Raw genomic sequence first — 16,501 nt, forward strand, 5'->3', positions numbered from 1 at the left:
GACCGAGTGATAAGAAAAAAAAAAAGAAAAATAGAGAAAGGAGAGGGGGTGGGTAAAAGGAATATTGACAAAAAGGAGAGAGGCACAGAAACAGGGAGACCAAGCAATATAGGTGTACAGTAGGGTACTTTGACACAACCTTAAAAAAAAAAACACCTTTTGGGGTTGCCCAGTTGGGTGGTTCCCTTAAGTTCAGCAGCTCTTTGCTAACCTGATCAGACACAGTACCCCACCTCCATGAAGTAGAGAGGAAAGACAAAAATGCTATAAATCAAACCAAAACAAGCAAACAGAAAACTTTACGGGATAAAATTGGGTGAAAAACCAAATAATAGCAGTAGAAACACTAGCAAAAATGAAGTTCTAGTTATTGAAGAAGGCAGCAATGGGAAATTATAATTAAACTAGAAAAATTGAGAAAGAAAAAGGAACTATAGAAATGATCCCTGAAAGTATAGTCTTGGAAAAAATTTCTTAAGTTATAAAATTGTATAGCAAACCTAAAAGTAAGGATCAAATGTTCACAATAAGGGCAAAAGCATTCTAAAAAACAAAATAAAGTATTTGTGAACTTCATTTTGAATTTAATCACTGTTCTAAAATTTTTTTTCCATTACAAAATTAAAATCCTGGGTGGCGTCTATGGCTCAAAAGAGCAGAGCGCCAGCACCATATACCAGAGGTGGCGGGTTCAAACCCGGCCTCCAGCCAAAAACTGCAAAAATAAATAAATAAATAAAAATAAAAAAGAATTAAAATCCTCACAAACATGGGCGAAAGATTAAATTCAAGTTCGTCTCATAAGTCCTGATTCTAATTTATTTGGGTTATATCCATTGCTAAACTTTGGTGGATAAGCAAAAAAGAAAAAAATGCAGAAATAGCCTGTAGGAAAGTACATATTCTTTTACTTGTCTTTAAAGACTTGAAAGTGAATGGTTTTCATGACTGTGCAGCCTCCCACAATACAATACTTAAATTTATTTTCTACAACATTAAATCCTTTGACAATCAAGGAATCTGGGAATAATGAAGCCAAATATTTTCTAATGAATGTAATCACTTGTCTTTATTTTTTATTCTTTTAGACACAGGGTCTTGCTCTGTTGCCCAGAGCAGAATGGCAATCATAGTTCCCTGCAGCTTCAAACTCCTGGGCTTAAGTGAGCCTTGGTCTCTAAGAGTGTTAGGAGCCTCAGCATTCAGCCTTAAGAACTGTCTTTATTGACAAAATAACACAAGTATTTTACCTTCATGCTTAATTATAATGCAGAAGCACACCTTTAGAAGATTTTTAAGGTACTCTGTTTTATGCGTTTACTAATAAAAACTCTCATTCCACAAAGGCACTGACAGAGCTCCCCATCTGCTTTTTTCTCCAGTTTAACTAAAGTATTATCCATAAACTTATATGTGAAGGGAGAACCTAAAATATATCATCTGCAGCTACTTTCCACACAGAGATTAAAATCTACACTTAAAACAAACTGTAGGGCTTTAAATTCTATGAATGTTTAATTTATGCCTAATAGATTCTTCTTGAGGGTCATACATGTATTAAACAGTATTTCATTCAGAGATGGAATACTGCATTACCAATAGCAGCAAGGGAGGAAAGAAGGGAAGAAGAAACAGAAAATAAATGACTTTGTTTGGTATTGTTTCTTTTTTTTTGAGGAAATCAGGAGAGACTCAATGCAACGTGTCTCATTGTTCATCAGCCAACTTTGCCTTTTCTTTAATTAACTGGTTATAACAGAGAAGTCCACGTCATTCCTCTAGCGTTCCACATTATTTTGGAAATCTTCAAAATGATAATCACTGGAGAATGTCAGAATTTGGTTTTTAAATATCTGATATTTGCTCGGCTGTTTTACAAAATACCAGATAAATAAGAATAAAATTAAAAAATACATACCTGCCGGCTGGCATCCTTTGGTCCTAACTGAAGTGCCCAAGCTGAGACAACATTAAATCCTTTGACAATCAAGGAATCTGGGAATAATGAAGCCAAATATTCAGCATTGGATTCTGGGTATTGGTTTACCCTCATGTTATTGCTTACATCAATCAGGATTTTACCCACAAGCAGATGTCTCAGGTCCCATAGGGAGGTGTAGTGTTCTCTATGGATAGCAACAAATATTATATTCGTTTTTGTTAGAGCATCTTCATGGTGGGTGACATCTACCACATGAGGAAAAAATTCAGAAGCAAATTTAGGATTTCTACTTCCAATGACCACGTGATATCCACATCTAATAAGTCGAATGGTTAAGGATTTTGCAAAATCCCCACTTCCAATGACACCTACAGTAACCTTCCTTGCATCTTTGATACCATTTATGCCATTAGGCAAAAAAGTTTCACTAAGGCTTTTAGGGCTTCCCATCATAGAGATCGATTCCATGATACGGACTCTTCCAAGATGACCAGGAATCTCCTAGGGGAGAAAATAAAATATTTGTCAAGTAACTTATTATAAACATTAAATAAACATTAGATGTTGTAATAATATCCTGCATTTCTAGAGGTTAAATATTTGGGCACATTATATGCAAGATGCAATTTTTTTTTTTTTTGAGACAGAGTTTTACTATGTCACCCTCGGTAGAGTGCTATGACGTCACAGCTCACAGCAACCTCAAACTCTTGGGGTTAAGCAATTCTCTTGCCTCAGCCTCCCAAGTAGCTGGGACTACAAGCTCCTGCCACAATGCCTGGCTATTTTTTGTTGTAGTTGTCACTGTTGTTTAACAGGCCTGGGCTGGGTTCGAACCCGCCAGCCCCGGTGTATGTGGCTGGGCCCTAACCACTGAGCTATGGGTGCTGAGCCCCAAGATGCAATTTGTAAGCTAAACTATCTCTTCTCTCATTTCTCTTCAGGTCATATAAATCTTTTGCCTTTTAAAAAATCACCTCTCAGTAAAAATTAACTGTTCACAAAGGTGATGAGCAGAAGTGGGGCTTCTCAAATTTTAATGTGCATACAAATCACCCAGCAATCTTGTAAATATGTAGATTCTGATTGGGTAGGTCTGGGGAGCAGGGTGGGGGAGGCTCAAGATTTTGTATTTCTAACAAAGGTAACGCCAATGTTGCTGGCCTGTAGACCCCTCTTTATAGCAAGGCACTAGAGCACAAAAGGAAAGAGACACGAAGTTTTTACTCTGAACTTTTCTTAAAAACACACTTCTAAATAAGTATGATTACCCTGCTTCTCAGCAAGTCAGAGGCAGTAAATCAGAAATGCCGGTGGAGGTGGAGAGGACCATGATAGCAAGTGATAGTTCACAATCAACAGAAGATAGAAAAACCACTTACGGAGAAAAAGAGCCACGTAAATCAAAACCATCTGGAGTCATTTAGGCTGGAGGCTATAAACTGTCCTATAAACCTTAGTAACTAAGGACTTTATCATTAAATGAAACTAAGATAATCAGCTAATAAAATATGAGCTCTGGCACTGATATTTTAAGAAAAAGAAGCATCAAAATAGAACAGAAGGTTAATGAAATACCATAGGCTTCACCCTATATCTCATAACATCATTGAGAAAGATAGCTTCCTTGTGGAAAAAAGGTTAGTAATGTGTTTAAGGTCTTAAATTACACAATACTTACGAAATCCTTTTCTTTTAATCACTGTCTGCATAGGATATGATGCAGTTATCTTTCCCGGAATAATCTGTCAAGTTATTTTTTAAGAGACTAATGTCTGAAATGTTTATGTTTATAATAAATCAAGAATACAAATAAGATCGGCATGAATTAACGTCATTGTTGTGTCTGAATGAAAAATACTCTTCCATTCTATCCTCATTGCATACTTCCTTTTATGCTAATAATAGCAGATGCAAATCACTTCAGAGGATTTAATGGATTTTCCAGGCACAGGTGGAATGTTTCAAAAACCATTATTTTTGTTTTCATGAAATGAAATTTGAAGTTATAGGAGCCAGGAAAATTCAACTTTTTACTCTGGAAGTGGGACTCATTCAATGACTCCAAATACACCAGTAAATTAAGCTTTAGAAAGACAATAGTAATATTAACCCACTATTTACATAGCACATATTATGTTTCAGCTGCCTTGTGTTCTATATAAACTGATTGAATCACCAGCATAATGTTGTCATGTTCATTTTACAGATGAAGAAACAGACATGGAAAGATAATTAATTTGTTCAAAGTCATAAGAGAGAAGGTGGGGGAGCCAGGATTAAAATAGCATCAGTCCAGCTATGGTATGTGTCGTATGGTTGCATGTAAGGAATTTAAGAAAGGGTTTTCTTGCGGGGGGCGGGGGGGAGGGGTTATGTGTGTAAAGGTGGAAGAATTACGGCTGTGCTCATATTAGCATATTACTCCTTTTTCTTTGGCCATTTTATTGCTCCTCAGTATTACCTAGTGATCTTAATGACTAAATTAGATCCTGGGAGAGGAAAAAACTTACTATTTTTAAATCTATTATATGTTTCATTTCACACCTTTCAAGATAGAAGGGGTAGCAATGACTATCTGCTCTCCTTTGGAGTAGCTACATGTACCTAGAAGAGCAGGTGGGGGTCAGAGGTGCCAGGCTAGTACCAAACTGCCAGCATCCTCTTGTTGGCTATACTGGGAATCAGGAGGAGTTTAAGGAACCAGAAGTAATGTAATCAATGCTCATTTCATTGAAACTTAAGAGTGAAGTGACCATTCTACTTACCCCTAATCATGCATCATCTAAAAAGGTTAAAGATCCACACACAGAAGCCCAAGTTTCTTGTATGCCAGTCCTGAGTTCTTCTGAGTATATACTGTAGCATCTTTCCAAGTATAAAGATTGCAAAATCTTTAAATCTAATGAATTAAGACCTTTTTCAACTAAAAACAAAATAGTATCAGTTACCTGCTTATTTTACAAAGTAGGTTCAACCCCCTTCTGTAAATCATAATGTGAACAGGCAAAAGTACATTAGGACCTAATAACATGACCTATGGCTCTTCATTAAATCATGCATTTTACACACATTAATAGGTGACTCTGGTCTAACATGTTTGGGCTTTATTGACATAATATTTATAATGGCAAGTTCTAACTGAACCCTTTAGTAGTGTGGCTGTGGCTATGAACAGAAGTTAGCCTAATAAATGAGACTCTTTTCATTATAGTTCTAAGGAAAATAAAAGCATTCATGAGAAAGAGGGGGAAAAAAACGATCTGAGAGATGGATTACTTGTTTATTGCTAAGGGCATATAATACCATACCCGCCATGTGCCATTTCATAGTTCATAGAATGTTTTCATATATAATATTATCTTGTTTAATTCTCAACTGGCTGTGGAGTACATATCATGCCCATCCGAAAGATGAGGGAAGAGCCTCAGAGAACTTTAGTCATTTGCGTACCACAGAGTAGTTTATAATGACACAGCCAGGATTCAAATCCAAGTCTTCCAACCTATGCTTGCTGTGAAACTGCAGTCCAAACATTATATGGGGAATCATAACTCAACAGTGTTTAGCATCTCCAAATGTCACCTATACCTATGCTTTCTAAAAACAATACTAAATAGGCAAAATATGAATCTCACTTTAGGATAGTTTTGGATAAATCTAAAACTGTAATGCTTAGGAATTCTAACTATCAAATGATAAAATATGGTTGAAATCATTCCCATTTTTGGACCCAAACCAACAATGATCTAGATTTATTAACACTATCAAACAAAACATAATTGATTGGTGTGTAATTCTTAAAGAACCCTGGATTGCAACCTGTATTGTTTTCTGGATACTCTGTGGACACCACCAAGAAGGCATGTCCTGTTTGTAGAGGGGAGGAAAGAAAAAAGCACCGAGAAGTGTGTCCTTATCCTGTTGGAGTCACTCATAACCACACCTAAGAGCAACCCATCTCCTGCAAGTTATGAGTGACAACCTGCTGCTGAGACACTGGAGCATCACTGTCCCATCAATTGCACCTTTCATCAATTTATAATTTGTTGATCTCTTACTTTGGATCATTTGGTTAACAGCTGAGCTGAAGCAAACACTTGTGATATCGCCGAAAAACAGTTGTAAGAAGTGAATAATGTTGACACCTGAAGGTGGATTACCCAGTCACAAAAAAGAATAGGAATGATGCAACTATAATCTATCTGATCAAAGTAGTTAGTCCAGAAACTCAGAGAAGAAAATATCACATGGTGTTTGTTCTAGTCATTCTTTAATGATTATAGGAGTAATAAAATTGTATTTACAAAATAGTCTCTAATTCACACAGAATTTCCTCAAATCAGTCTAAATAATTTTTTTCCCCAAGAACTTGATGAAATTTAGGATACTGGCTGGGCAAGGTGGATCACACCTGTAATCCTAGCACGCTGGGAGGCCAAGGTGGGTGGATTGCTTGAGCTCAGCTGTTCGAGATCAGCTTGAGATAGAAGGGAGTTCATCTCTACTAAAAACAGAAAAACTAGCTGGGCCTTGTGGCAAGAGCCTGTCGTACTAGTTACTTGGGAGGTTGAGGCATGAGGATGGCATGAGCCCAAGAGTTTGAGGTTGCTGTGGGCTATGAGGCAGCCATGGCACTCTACCCAGGGTGACAGTGTGAGGCTCTGTCTAAAAAAAAAGGAAGGAAGGAGAGAAGGAAGGAAGGAAGAAATTAATTTAGAATACTCTTCGCAAAGTTAAAACATTCCTCCAATGTTTTCTCATTCATTTTTCTTCTGTATATGGGCAGAGAAGAATGCCAGGCATATCCCTCTGCCTACTTCACACATGTAGCATGCTGTCTCGGGTGAACCGTGTGCCCTGTGCATACCTAGGCTTTTACAAGACAGTAAGTTAATACGACCAGAAGGTATATCTAAAACGATGCTGGGCATAGTATGTTATAACATGGCTGAATTAATTCCCCCATCTGATAACTTGTTGACTTAAGAATAGCTAAGTTTATTGGCTAGCAAAGTTCTGTGTTGTAGTAATTTACTTGTAAGTAAACAGTTTCCTATGATAGACCTGGCACTTTAGCTTCTACGCAAATCCACTTCCCTAATTTCAGTGCCTTACCAGACAATAGGTTACACATGTGTGTGATTACAATGGCACCAATGCCCACTGAGGGGTATCACCCTGATCTCTGATGATTGACATCAGTTTAGGAATTAGTCCACCACCAAAGTCTGTAATGATATTCATCCGCCCATCCACCCATCAATCCCCACCTACTCATTTGTCTAACATCTTACAGAGCCCTATTTACCAGGCACTGGGCTGAATGCTGATGAGCCAATAACACAAAACAAGCACCAGCTTCCTGACTACCTACCTAATTAATATGATGAATTATGAATTTGAAGCATACACAGCAACTTAACATAAAAAACTTTACTGAGGTATAATTCCCATATCATAAAATTCACCCATTTTAAATATGCAAATTAATGACTTTCAGTAAATTTACAGAATCATGCAAACATCATCATAATCCAACTTTAGAACATTTCATCAAGAGTAACTGTTATTACTGAAATTTTAAGAAAAATGGCCAAGGGTAAACTCCTCCTAAAAAAAAAAATTCTACTTTGCAAGTCCTAGCCAGAGCAATGAGGCAAGAGAAATAAAGGGCATCCAAATCAGAAAAGAGGAGGTCAAATTATCCCTGTTTGCTTATGATATGATCTTATATATTTAGAAAACCCTAAAGACTTCTAAAGACTCCTAGAATTGAAAAATAAATTCAGCAAAGTCTCAGGTTACAAAATTTATGTACATAAATCATTAGTATTTCTATACTCTAGAATTAAATCAAGATCTTGATACCATTTACAAAAGCTGTAAAAACAACAACAACCTCCAAACCAAAATACCCTATGAATATACTTAACCATGGAGGTGAGAGATCTCTACAAGAAAAACTACAAAATGCTGAAGAAAGAAATTGTTGATGACACAAACAAATGGAAAAACATCCCACGCTCCTGGATTCGAAAAATTAATATTGTTAAAATGTCTGTATTACTCAAAGTTATATACAAGATTGAATGCAATTGCCATCAAAATACTAATGTTATTTTTCACAATTAGAAAAAACAATCCTCAGATGGTGCCTGTGGCTCAAAGGGGAAGGGCACTGGTCCCATATGCTGGAGGTGGTGGGTTCAAACCCAGACCCGGCCAAAAACCACAAAAATAAAGAAATAAATAAATAAAATAAAATCTAAAAAAAGAAAAAACAATCCTAAATTTCATGTGAAATAAAAAAGAAAGAGCTCAAATAGCCAAAGCAATCCTAAGCAAAAAGAACAAATCCGGAGGCATCACATTATACCAACTTCAAATTACACTACAAGGCTGTAGCAAGCAAAATAGAATGGTACTGCTATAAAAGTAGACATGTAGCTCAATGGAGCAGAAGCCAGAAATAAAACTATGTAGCTACAAACAACTGATCTTTGACAAAGCAGACAAAAGCATACACTGAGGGAAAGATGCACTGTTACATAAATGCTGCTGGGAAAACTGGAGCGGCTCATGTGGAAGATCAAAACTGGATCCCTATCTCTCACCATATACAAAAATCAACTCAAGACAGATTGAAGACTTAAATGTAAGACATGACACTATAAACATTCTAGAGGAAAACTTGGGAAAAACTCTTCTGGATAATGGTCTAGGCAAAGAATTTATGACCAAGACCCCAAAAGCAAACACAACAAAAAGAAAAATTAATAAATGAAACTTGATTAAACTACAAAACTTCTGTACAGCAAAAGAAATTTATAGAGCAAATAGATGGAGTAAATAGGCAACCTACTAAATAGGAGAAAATATTTTCAAACTATACATCCAACAAAAGATTCATATCCAGAATGTGTATAAGGAATTCAAACAAATAAGCAAGAAAAAAACAAATAACCCCTTTGAAAGGAGGGTGAACAACATGAGCAATTTTCAAAAGAAAATATACAAATGGCCAATAAACCTATGAAAAATGCTCAACATCACTAATCATCAGGGAAATGCAAATTAAAACCACAATGAGATATCATCCTACCCTGATCAGAATGGCCATTATTAAAAAGTCAAAAAATGATGGGCATGGTGGCTCACTCCTATAATCCTAGCTAGGCGCCAAGGTGGAAGCATCGCTTGAGTTCAGGAGATCGTGGTGCTGCCTGTAGTCTCAGCTACTTGGGAGACTGAGGCAGGAGGTTGCTTGAGCCCAGGAGTGTGAGGGTGCAGTGAGCTATGATGATGCCACTGCACACTAGGTATGGATGCAGTGAAAAGGAAATGCTTATACACTGTTGGTGGTAATATAAATAGTATAATCTCTATGGATAAAAGTATGGAGATTCCCTATGGAACTAAAAGTCGACCTACTATTTGATCCAGCAATCCCACTACTGGGTATCTATCAAAAGAAATTATTTTACCAATGAAACATATATGTTTATCTCAGCACAATTCACAAATGTAAAGATATGGAACCAACCAAAGCACCCATCAACTGATGAGTGGATAAAATGTACACACACACATATATATGTCATGGAATACGACTCAGGCACAAAAAAGAATGCAATAATGTCTTTCACAGCAGCAACTTGGATGGAACTAGAAGCCATAATTCCAAGCGAAGTACCTCAGGAATGGAAAAACAAATACTGCACGTACTCACAAGTGGGAGCTAAACAATGAGTATACATGCTCATACAAAGCGGTATAATAAACTTTGGAGACTCAGAAGTGGGGATGTTGGGAAGGGGGTGAAGGATCAAAAATTACTTACTGGGTACAATGTACACTATTCTAGTGATAGGCACACTAAAAGCCCTGACTTTACCACTATATAATTCATCCCATGGATCTAAAAACCACTTGTACCCCCTAAATCTGTTGATATATTTTTAAAAATTAAAAAAAATTCCACTTCCGCCAGGTGCAGTAGCTCATGCCTGTAATTCCAGCACTTTGGAAGGCTGAGGGAGGAGGATTGCTTGAAGCCAGGAGCTTGAGACCAGCCTGGGCAGCATAGTAAGACCCTGTCTCTACTAAAAAAAAAAAAATTAAAAATAATACAAGCATGGGAGCATGCACCTGTAGTCTAAGCTACTCAGGAAACTGAGATGGGAGGATCCCCTGAGCCCAGGAGTTCGAAGCTGCACTGACCTATGATTATACCTGGGCAACATAGCAAGATCTTGTCTCAAAAGAAGAAAAAAAAAATCCTACTTCCCTCAATGTTCTGAAAATCCCACTGGTCAGTGAGAGTGTGATCTGAGTTTTGCTGACTCTGCTTGGCTCTGTGTTATGTTACTAATGGAGGTTCCCCTGCTTTGGCCTCCCCTCCCCTGCTTTGGCATGTGGAAGAGAACTGAATCTCAGAGCTGCCTCTTCCCACAAAGCTGCAAATGATCTACTGCAGTAGCAGTTCTCAACTCTAGCTGCACACTGTAACAACCTTGGGAGCTTAAAACATAGTGACCTTGGTTAATGCCCTCCCCATCCAGTTTTTATTTAATTGGTCTTGGGTTCAGCCTGGGTATCAGCATTTTTAAAAAAGATTATCAGGTATTTCAGTGTGCAGCCCACTTTGAGGATAACTCTACTAAAAGATTCAGGATTCAATCTAATACTGTACTTATTTTGGTATTTGGAGATAGTAGATATGTTTTTTTGATCCCCATTTATGTCCATTTTTACATTGTTGTTTGTAATAATGAAAAATTACACTAGCTAGAGAATAACAATTACTGTTGAATACAGGAGGCTGAAGAATATGCAGTCCTTTCCTTTTTCCCATCCAGGCAAGAGCATTATCCCAAGGCCCACACACTATTTTGCAATTTCCTCTCTTCACTTTCTGGGAAGGGCAATCCATTTCTTAAAATGTGTCATCCCACTGCACAGCACACTTTGTTCCTGTTGTTTCACAATAGTCAAAATTCAGAATGTTCTGATGATAGTAGCCCCTTCTGTCCCACAAGGGGCTCCCTTCCTCAGTTCTCCAGGCATCATAGGTCCTGCTGACCTAAGGAGACTAGAATTTGCAAGTGCGCTGACTTGCTAGAATGGTACTTGCCAAAGTTGCATGCAAACACGATCACCTGGGGATCTTGTTAAAAAGCACATTCAGATTCCCAGGGTCTAGGGTGATAGGGTGAGGCAAGGCATTCTGCATTTCTCAAGGTGATGCCTGGAGCTGGTCCACAGGCCACACCTTGACTAACAAAGTCCCAGAGTCTCTCTACCTTTTCATTTGTTGTTATTCACAGGTAATCCAGATTAAATAATTGGAAAAACTATGTCATTTATAGAAAGTTTTGGTTTTGTGGTATCCAAGGCAAACAGGCAGGACTAGGCTTCTGAAATCATCTTGATTCTCTCAGTCTCAATTTCCTTTGTTAAATGGAAAACAAAGAGTTTGTACTTGACTCTTGTGGTCCTTTCCAACACTGAAATTCTTTTGTTTCTAAGTCTATATAATAATGGTAATATCACTACTTTGCATTTAATATTTCAACTTTGAGAGCTCAATCTCAAAGTTTTAATTTAAGTAACATAAGGGTTCCTGAAATTTCAAGGTCACTGTTTTCTTGATTGGGCATTTGACTTGCTGTATGCATTTAATACTTGGGAGTGTATTACCATGATAAAGAATTTGATTACACTTAGCTACATGGCCTTCCATGGTTTTTAGTCTAGAAGCATTTTCTGGACATTCCTATAGATGAATGACAGCTATTGTGTTATGCTTATTTTGAAAAAATAGAACCTAATCTGTTTCACACAAAAATATCTAGAACATTAATTACTGGATAACAGTAATTCTGAATGAATGGACTGTCTCCAGGGACTCCAACATTCACACCCACTGATTTGGAGAGGTCATAAAGAATATGTAATCCTCCAGAGTCTCCACGAAGTGGGTACATATATTCTTGACTTTGTAAGCCCACATTTGAACATTCTTCTTTGCCAGTTCCTTTGAGGCTCATGGCACCTCATGATACCCTTTCCTGGTCCTCACCAACTCCTAGCTTACTTCTTAATGACTGCACACTCTGGCCCCAGTACCTTACACAGTTGTCCTCTCTACCCCAACAGCTGTCATCTTTCTCAAGGACTTCATCATTCAAGAAGATGAACCATTCAACCCGAGAGCCTCTCGTTTCCTTGACTTATTCATCAAAGGCAATGAATTGTTGCCTCTACTATCAGAAAGTCACTCATTTTCTGGTATCTCCAAGCACTATCTCCTTAGTTTAAATATTCACATATTCATACCAATAATTCTAGACAGCAAAAGGAGTTCTATCTTCCCCACTGGGCAATACGCTCTGTGAGAGCAGAACCATGTCTGTCTTGTCCACCACTGCCTCCACATTGTCTGGCAGAGTAACTAAAGACGCAGGAAATATTCTTTCCTGCTGAATACATAAAAACATCAGGACCAAAAGAGATGTAATAGTTCTTTAGGTCAGATATTTCTTTTTGCTGATCAAAACCTGTAGACCCCAAAGGGGGGAGTGATATATGAATGTCATGGTTATGTCAATGTCTTGGTTACTTCAATGTCATGGTTACGGCCAAACAGGGAATAAATGCATCTCCTTATGTCCTGATTTTGTCCTTTATCACACACGTGGTTCTAGTCTTTCCAACCTTAGATGTATCCTTTCTTTAAAAGTGTGCCCTCATTTGTTCTATTTTTTCCACTATTAAAATACAATTATGCTCATTCACCATAAGTACATTTTCCATGACACTAGTAGAATAAAAAGTGACTTGGATAAAACTTTTCAGTTCCTTCCTGCACAATCAGTTCAATTTATCATTATTATCAAAATTATCTCATTTATTTATTAAGCCTGACAGACTGTAAGAGACAGAAACTGTAGCCATCCCAGTGGCATCATATAGTGTTCCTCTTATGTTTCTAAATATCCTGAAAAATATGTAGGATGGGCCCTTTTTTCTTTAAATAACCTCTAAGGTTAGAAGCAACAGAGAGATGCAAAGTAAAAAATAAAAAAATATATATGTATATAAACACAGAAGGAGAAAGCACACGCATTAGAGAAAGAAAAAATAAACAGATTAATAACATGAAGAAATTATAAAGGGAAAAAAGAGAGGATGGAAAAGGTTCCAAACAGTGGGTCTGTTAACAGGACTAGAATCTAAGTCCTGAGGATGGGGGTGGGGATAGGTGGGTGGAAGGAGGAGTCTGAATTCTATTTTTCCTGTACTGGGAAAGCAAAGAGCAATAATTAACCGTGGCCTGGAATAAGTTATTCCATCTAAAAAACTGCTGCCTGAGGAGTAAAAACTGACACCAATCCTTCTTCATGGGGTGGGGAAGATAATAAATGGAAACCTCCCAACAAAAATTCTATTTATCTCTCTGCTCTATTTTCAGAGCAAGATTTTTAGGGCATATTTTTCAACAAGTTTTGGCTGAGGCTGAACACTTGGGCTCAAAGATAATTTAGGACACTCAAAGAAGAGGCCAATTACTTCCCAGCACAAAATGGCCTAAACACACCACGATCACTTTACTGGGTAATAAACAAAATGACTACTAGAAACACTTAATCGCAAAGCAGCACTGCATGATCTCCAATGAAATGCCCTTTGTCAATCCAAAGTGGCAGGTAGACTGCCAGGGAGGGTCCAAGTAACCTGCCTGTCCTTTGCTTCTGGGGCACGTCCTACCTGGGACGACGTCTGCCTGGCCTGCTTTCTCCTGTGCCCGACCTCAGGACTTCCCACAGCTCAGGGAAGACCCAGAGAAGTAGGGGGAGGAATCAGAGGAACGGACACCCTTCTCCACCCTTCCCCACCCCAGGGTGCTAAATCAGGGACCCGGTGGGCTCCAGGCGGACGCCCGCAGAAGGCGCGGAATCCGGGGAGGTCGGACGCAAAGCGCAGCACCCATCGCATCTCAACCCTCAACTCCGCCGCCGCCCCCTCTTCTAGCGCTGTTCCCCGATCCGCTCACCTCTGCGCCTACCGCACCCTCAGGTCCGGGCATGAGCGAGCCTCACAGCTCCCCGGGAGTGGCGCCGACTCCCCAAGGGCCCGCCCGGGCTCCGGGGCCTACGGACTGCACCTCCGACTGGCGGCTGCAGGGTGGCTGCCGTGGCGGTCGCGCTCCGGCGGCTTCCCCGCCTCCCCCGGCCGGATCGCGCAGAGCCGGAGAGGAGGGAGGAGGGAGGCGCGCGGAGGCCGGCCGCGCAGTGACGCGCCGCGCGGAGCGCGCAGGGGCCCGGGGTGCCGGCGCTGAGTGGAGCCGGGGAGAGCCGGGGGCAATCGGGGAGAGCGGTGGGGGGAGACCCGGGGAGGACGAAGAGCCCGGAGCGGGAGAAAGCAGTAAGTGCACTGGAGGACGCCCGGGCACTCAGCTCCGCAGTTTTGCGCTTCGCTCAGCTGGGAGCCGCGAAGTGTCAGACCTTCGCGTGCGCCCCCCTGCGGGGGCTTCCCCGTGGTCTCCCGGAGATCCCCTTTGCAGCAGCCTGCGGAATCGTCAAGCCACTTTCTACTCCATTTCTTTAGTGAGGTGTGGTTGCCTTTCAGCTCAAGATACTGCTTTTATCACTCGCTTCCCCCACCACGACGCCGCGCGTCCCCGTTCTCACTTCCCCACTTAGTTTTCAACAAGCCTACAATAAACAAAGCTTTTTTCCATCTGTGTGCATTCTTTTTCTCATCTTTACGCACCCAAACCGTCTTTTGCCTGGACGTTGTCCTTAGAATAAAATACTTAAATGCTCTTTCATAAACCACATTTAAAAACTCCCTGGGATAGGAGGACCCTCACAGCCTGTGAACTGCAGAGATTTATCTGTTGAATTTTGACTTTCAATCTAGCTCGTGCCGCACGAGCTTTGGGGTTGGGGAAATGAAGGTTAGGCTAGAAGCCAGGATACCCGTGTTCGGAAAGCCACAGTGTTTCGGGGAATCTTTGAGTTGAAGGGCAACTTTGGCCCTGGGAGTCTGTCAATTTTCTCTTGGTAGATTACAAAAAAGTCAAGTATCTTTTTTTTTTTTTTTTTTTTGTAGAAACTGTTAGTTAAAGAAGCGAGAGCTCTTTATTCTCCAATATAAAGTCAATTTACCAAAATTCTCAAATTTGGGAAGTTTTTTTCGTATGCTAGTAAATTCCCATTTCAGCAAATTAAGTTTAAAAATTATCTCTCCCGGTGGTTTATTAACTAGGAAAAAACCAAGAGAGGGTCTTGGATCGAACTTTGGGGCCCTGCACTTTCCCTCTGTAATCCATGCACAGGTTAACCTTTGCAAATGCTGTTTTGGAAATACATCCTTTGTTTGACTTGAAATATAACCCTTCCCCTACGCTAAGTATTATGAAGGTTTAAAGTTTAGTAATAACTTAAGCTTTTAGTGGTGTCAGGGTGTGGCGGCATTGGTAACTGGTAAAATACTTTCCATTGGTAACTGGAAAAAAGTCATTACATTTTGTATCAATTTTTATTTTGCTTCAACACAACTTTCAAAGAAATTAGCAGGGAATTTTTTCCCCCCTCTAGGACTTGTCCTGGAGAACTTATGGAGAAAATTCATGAATCTTAGCAGTGAAAAAATGCTTTATCTGCTAATAATCCTTTTTTAACTGTTCCAAAACCATAAATTATTTTATAAAACATGTAGGTAAACCATCTTTTAAAAAAAATTTAAAAGTTTTCTCAACATGGGCTCCGACTATTTAGAAAATAAAGCATTATGTGAAATCCCTTATCCTAAAAGGGAATAAATGAGTCAACAATTTGTAGTTTCCAGCCAGAATATCTGTTTTTCATACTTGATCTATTAAAATAAGCAAATATCCTTAATGGAAAATCCAACATCGCTAAATGTGTTCCAGAAGATTGTTGGTGGTGTTGTAAAGTCTGATTCCTTTCAGGTCATTCCTTGGTAACTATAATTTTTACCATTGTTTTTCAGTTAGGATTCCAGATAATAAAAATGATTTCACAAGACTTCTCCAGGTCATGAGATGCTCTCTGACAAATCTCTTCTACTCCCTGAAGTAGTAATTGATTCCACTGAAGCATAGCAATAATTTATTAAATGGATCTCTAGTGGCCTAGAGGTGTTAACATAATTTTTTCTTTGAAATTATTATACAATTGAATAACTTTAGAGGGGCAGTTCCCAAAATGTGTAATTTTAAGCACTGGTTTGCCCAGATGCTCCTCTGGCAATTCATTCACTACGAAAATATTTATCAAGTCCCTGCTATATGCCTTGGCTGAAACTCTGGGAACCATGATGGGGAAGACAGAGTTACCTGTCCTGATAGAATTTATAGTTTGATGGGGAAGATACATTAGTAAACATATCCAAATAAGATTTACACAAATTTATTTAAACAAGTGAAATAAGTGTAAATCATGACAAAATAGTGGACTTTGAGATAAATAATAACAAATCTTTTCATTTTAGAGATTCATAATGCAAAATTAAAGACTCAGAATTTCT

General features: G+C 39.0%; 1 protein-coding gene across 3 annotated transcripts in view; it reads right to left on the bottom strand.

The window, feature by feature from the left end:
- The window catches only part of STEAP2 (STEAP2 metalloreductase), a 33,175-nt gene extending 18,513 nt beyond the window's left edge, over positions 1 to 14,662 (bottom strand). The window contains exons 1-3 of one of the 3 annotated variants that reach the window (XM_053553837.1): positions 14,001 to 14,662; positions 2,083 to 2,443; positions 1,919 to 1,995 (exon numbers count right to left, since the gene is read on the bottom strand). In XM_053553837.1, coding sequence (XP_053409812.1) covers positions 1,919 to 1,995; positions 2,083 to 2,443; positions 14,001 to 14,033 — 471 coding nt within the window. In that variant the 5' untranslated portion in view covers positions 14,034 to 14,662. Of the gene's footprint in view, positions 1 to 1,918; positions 2,444 to 4,710; positions 4,773 to 14,000 lie in introns of those variants that run through there. The other 2 variants (XM_053553835.1, XM_053553836.1) reach the window with 2 other exon arrangements.
- Positions 14,663 to 16,501: the final 1,839 nt, after the last annotated feature.

This window comes from Nycticebus coucang, chromosome 11 (assembly GCF_027406575.1).
Source record: "Nycticebus coucang isolate mNycCou1 chromosome 11, mNycCou1.pri, whole genome shotgun sequence".
Taxonomy (NCBI): domain Eukaryota; kingdom Metazoa; phylum Chordata; class Mammalia; order Primates; family Lorisidae; genus Nycticebus; species Nycticebus coucang.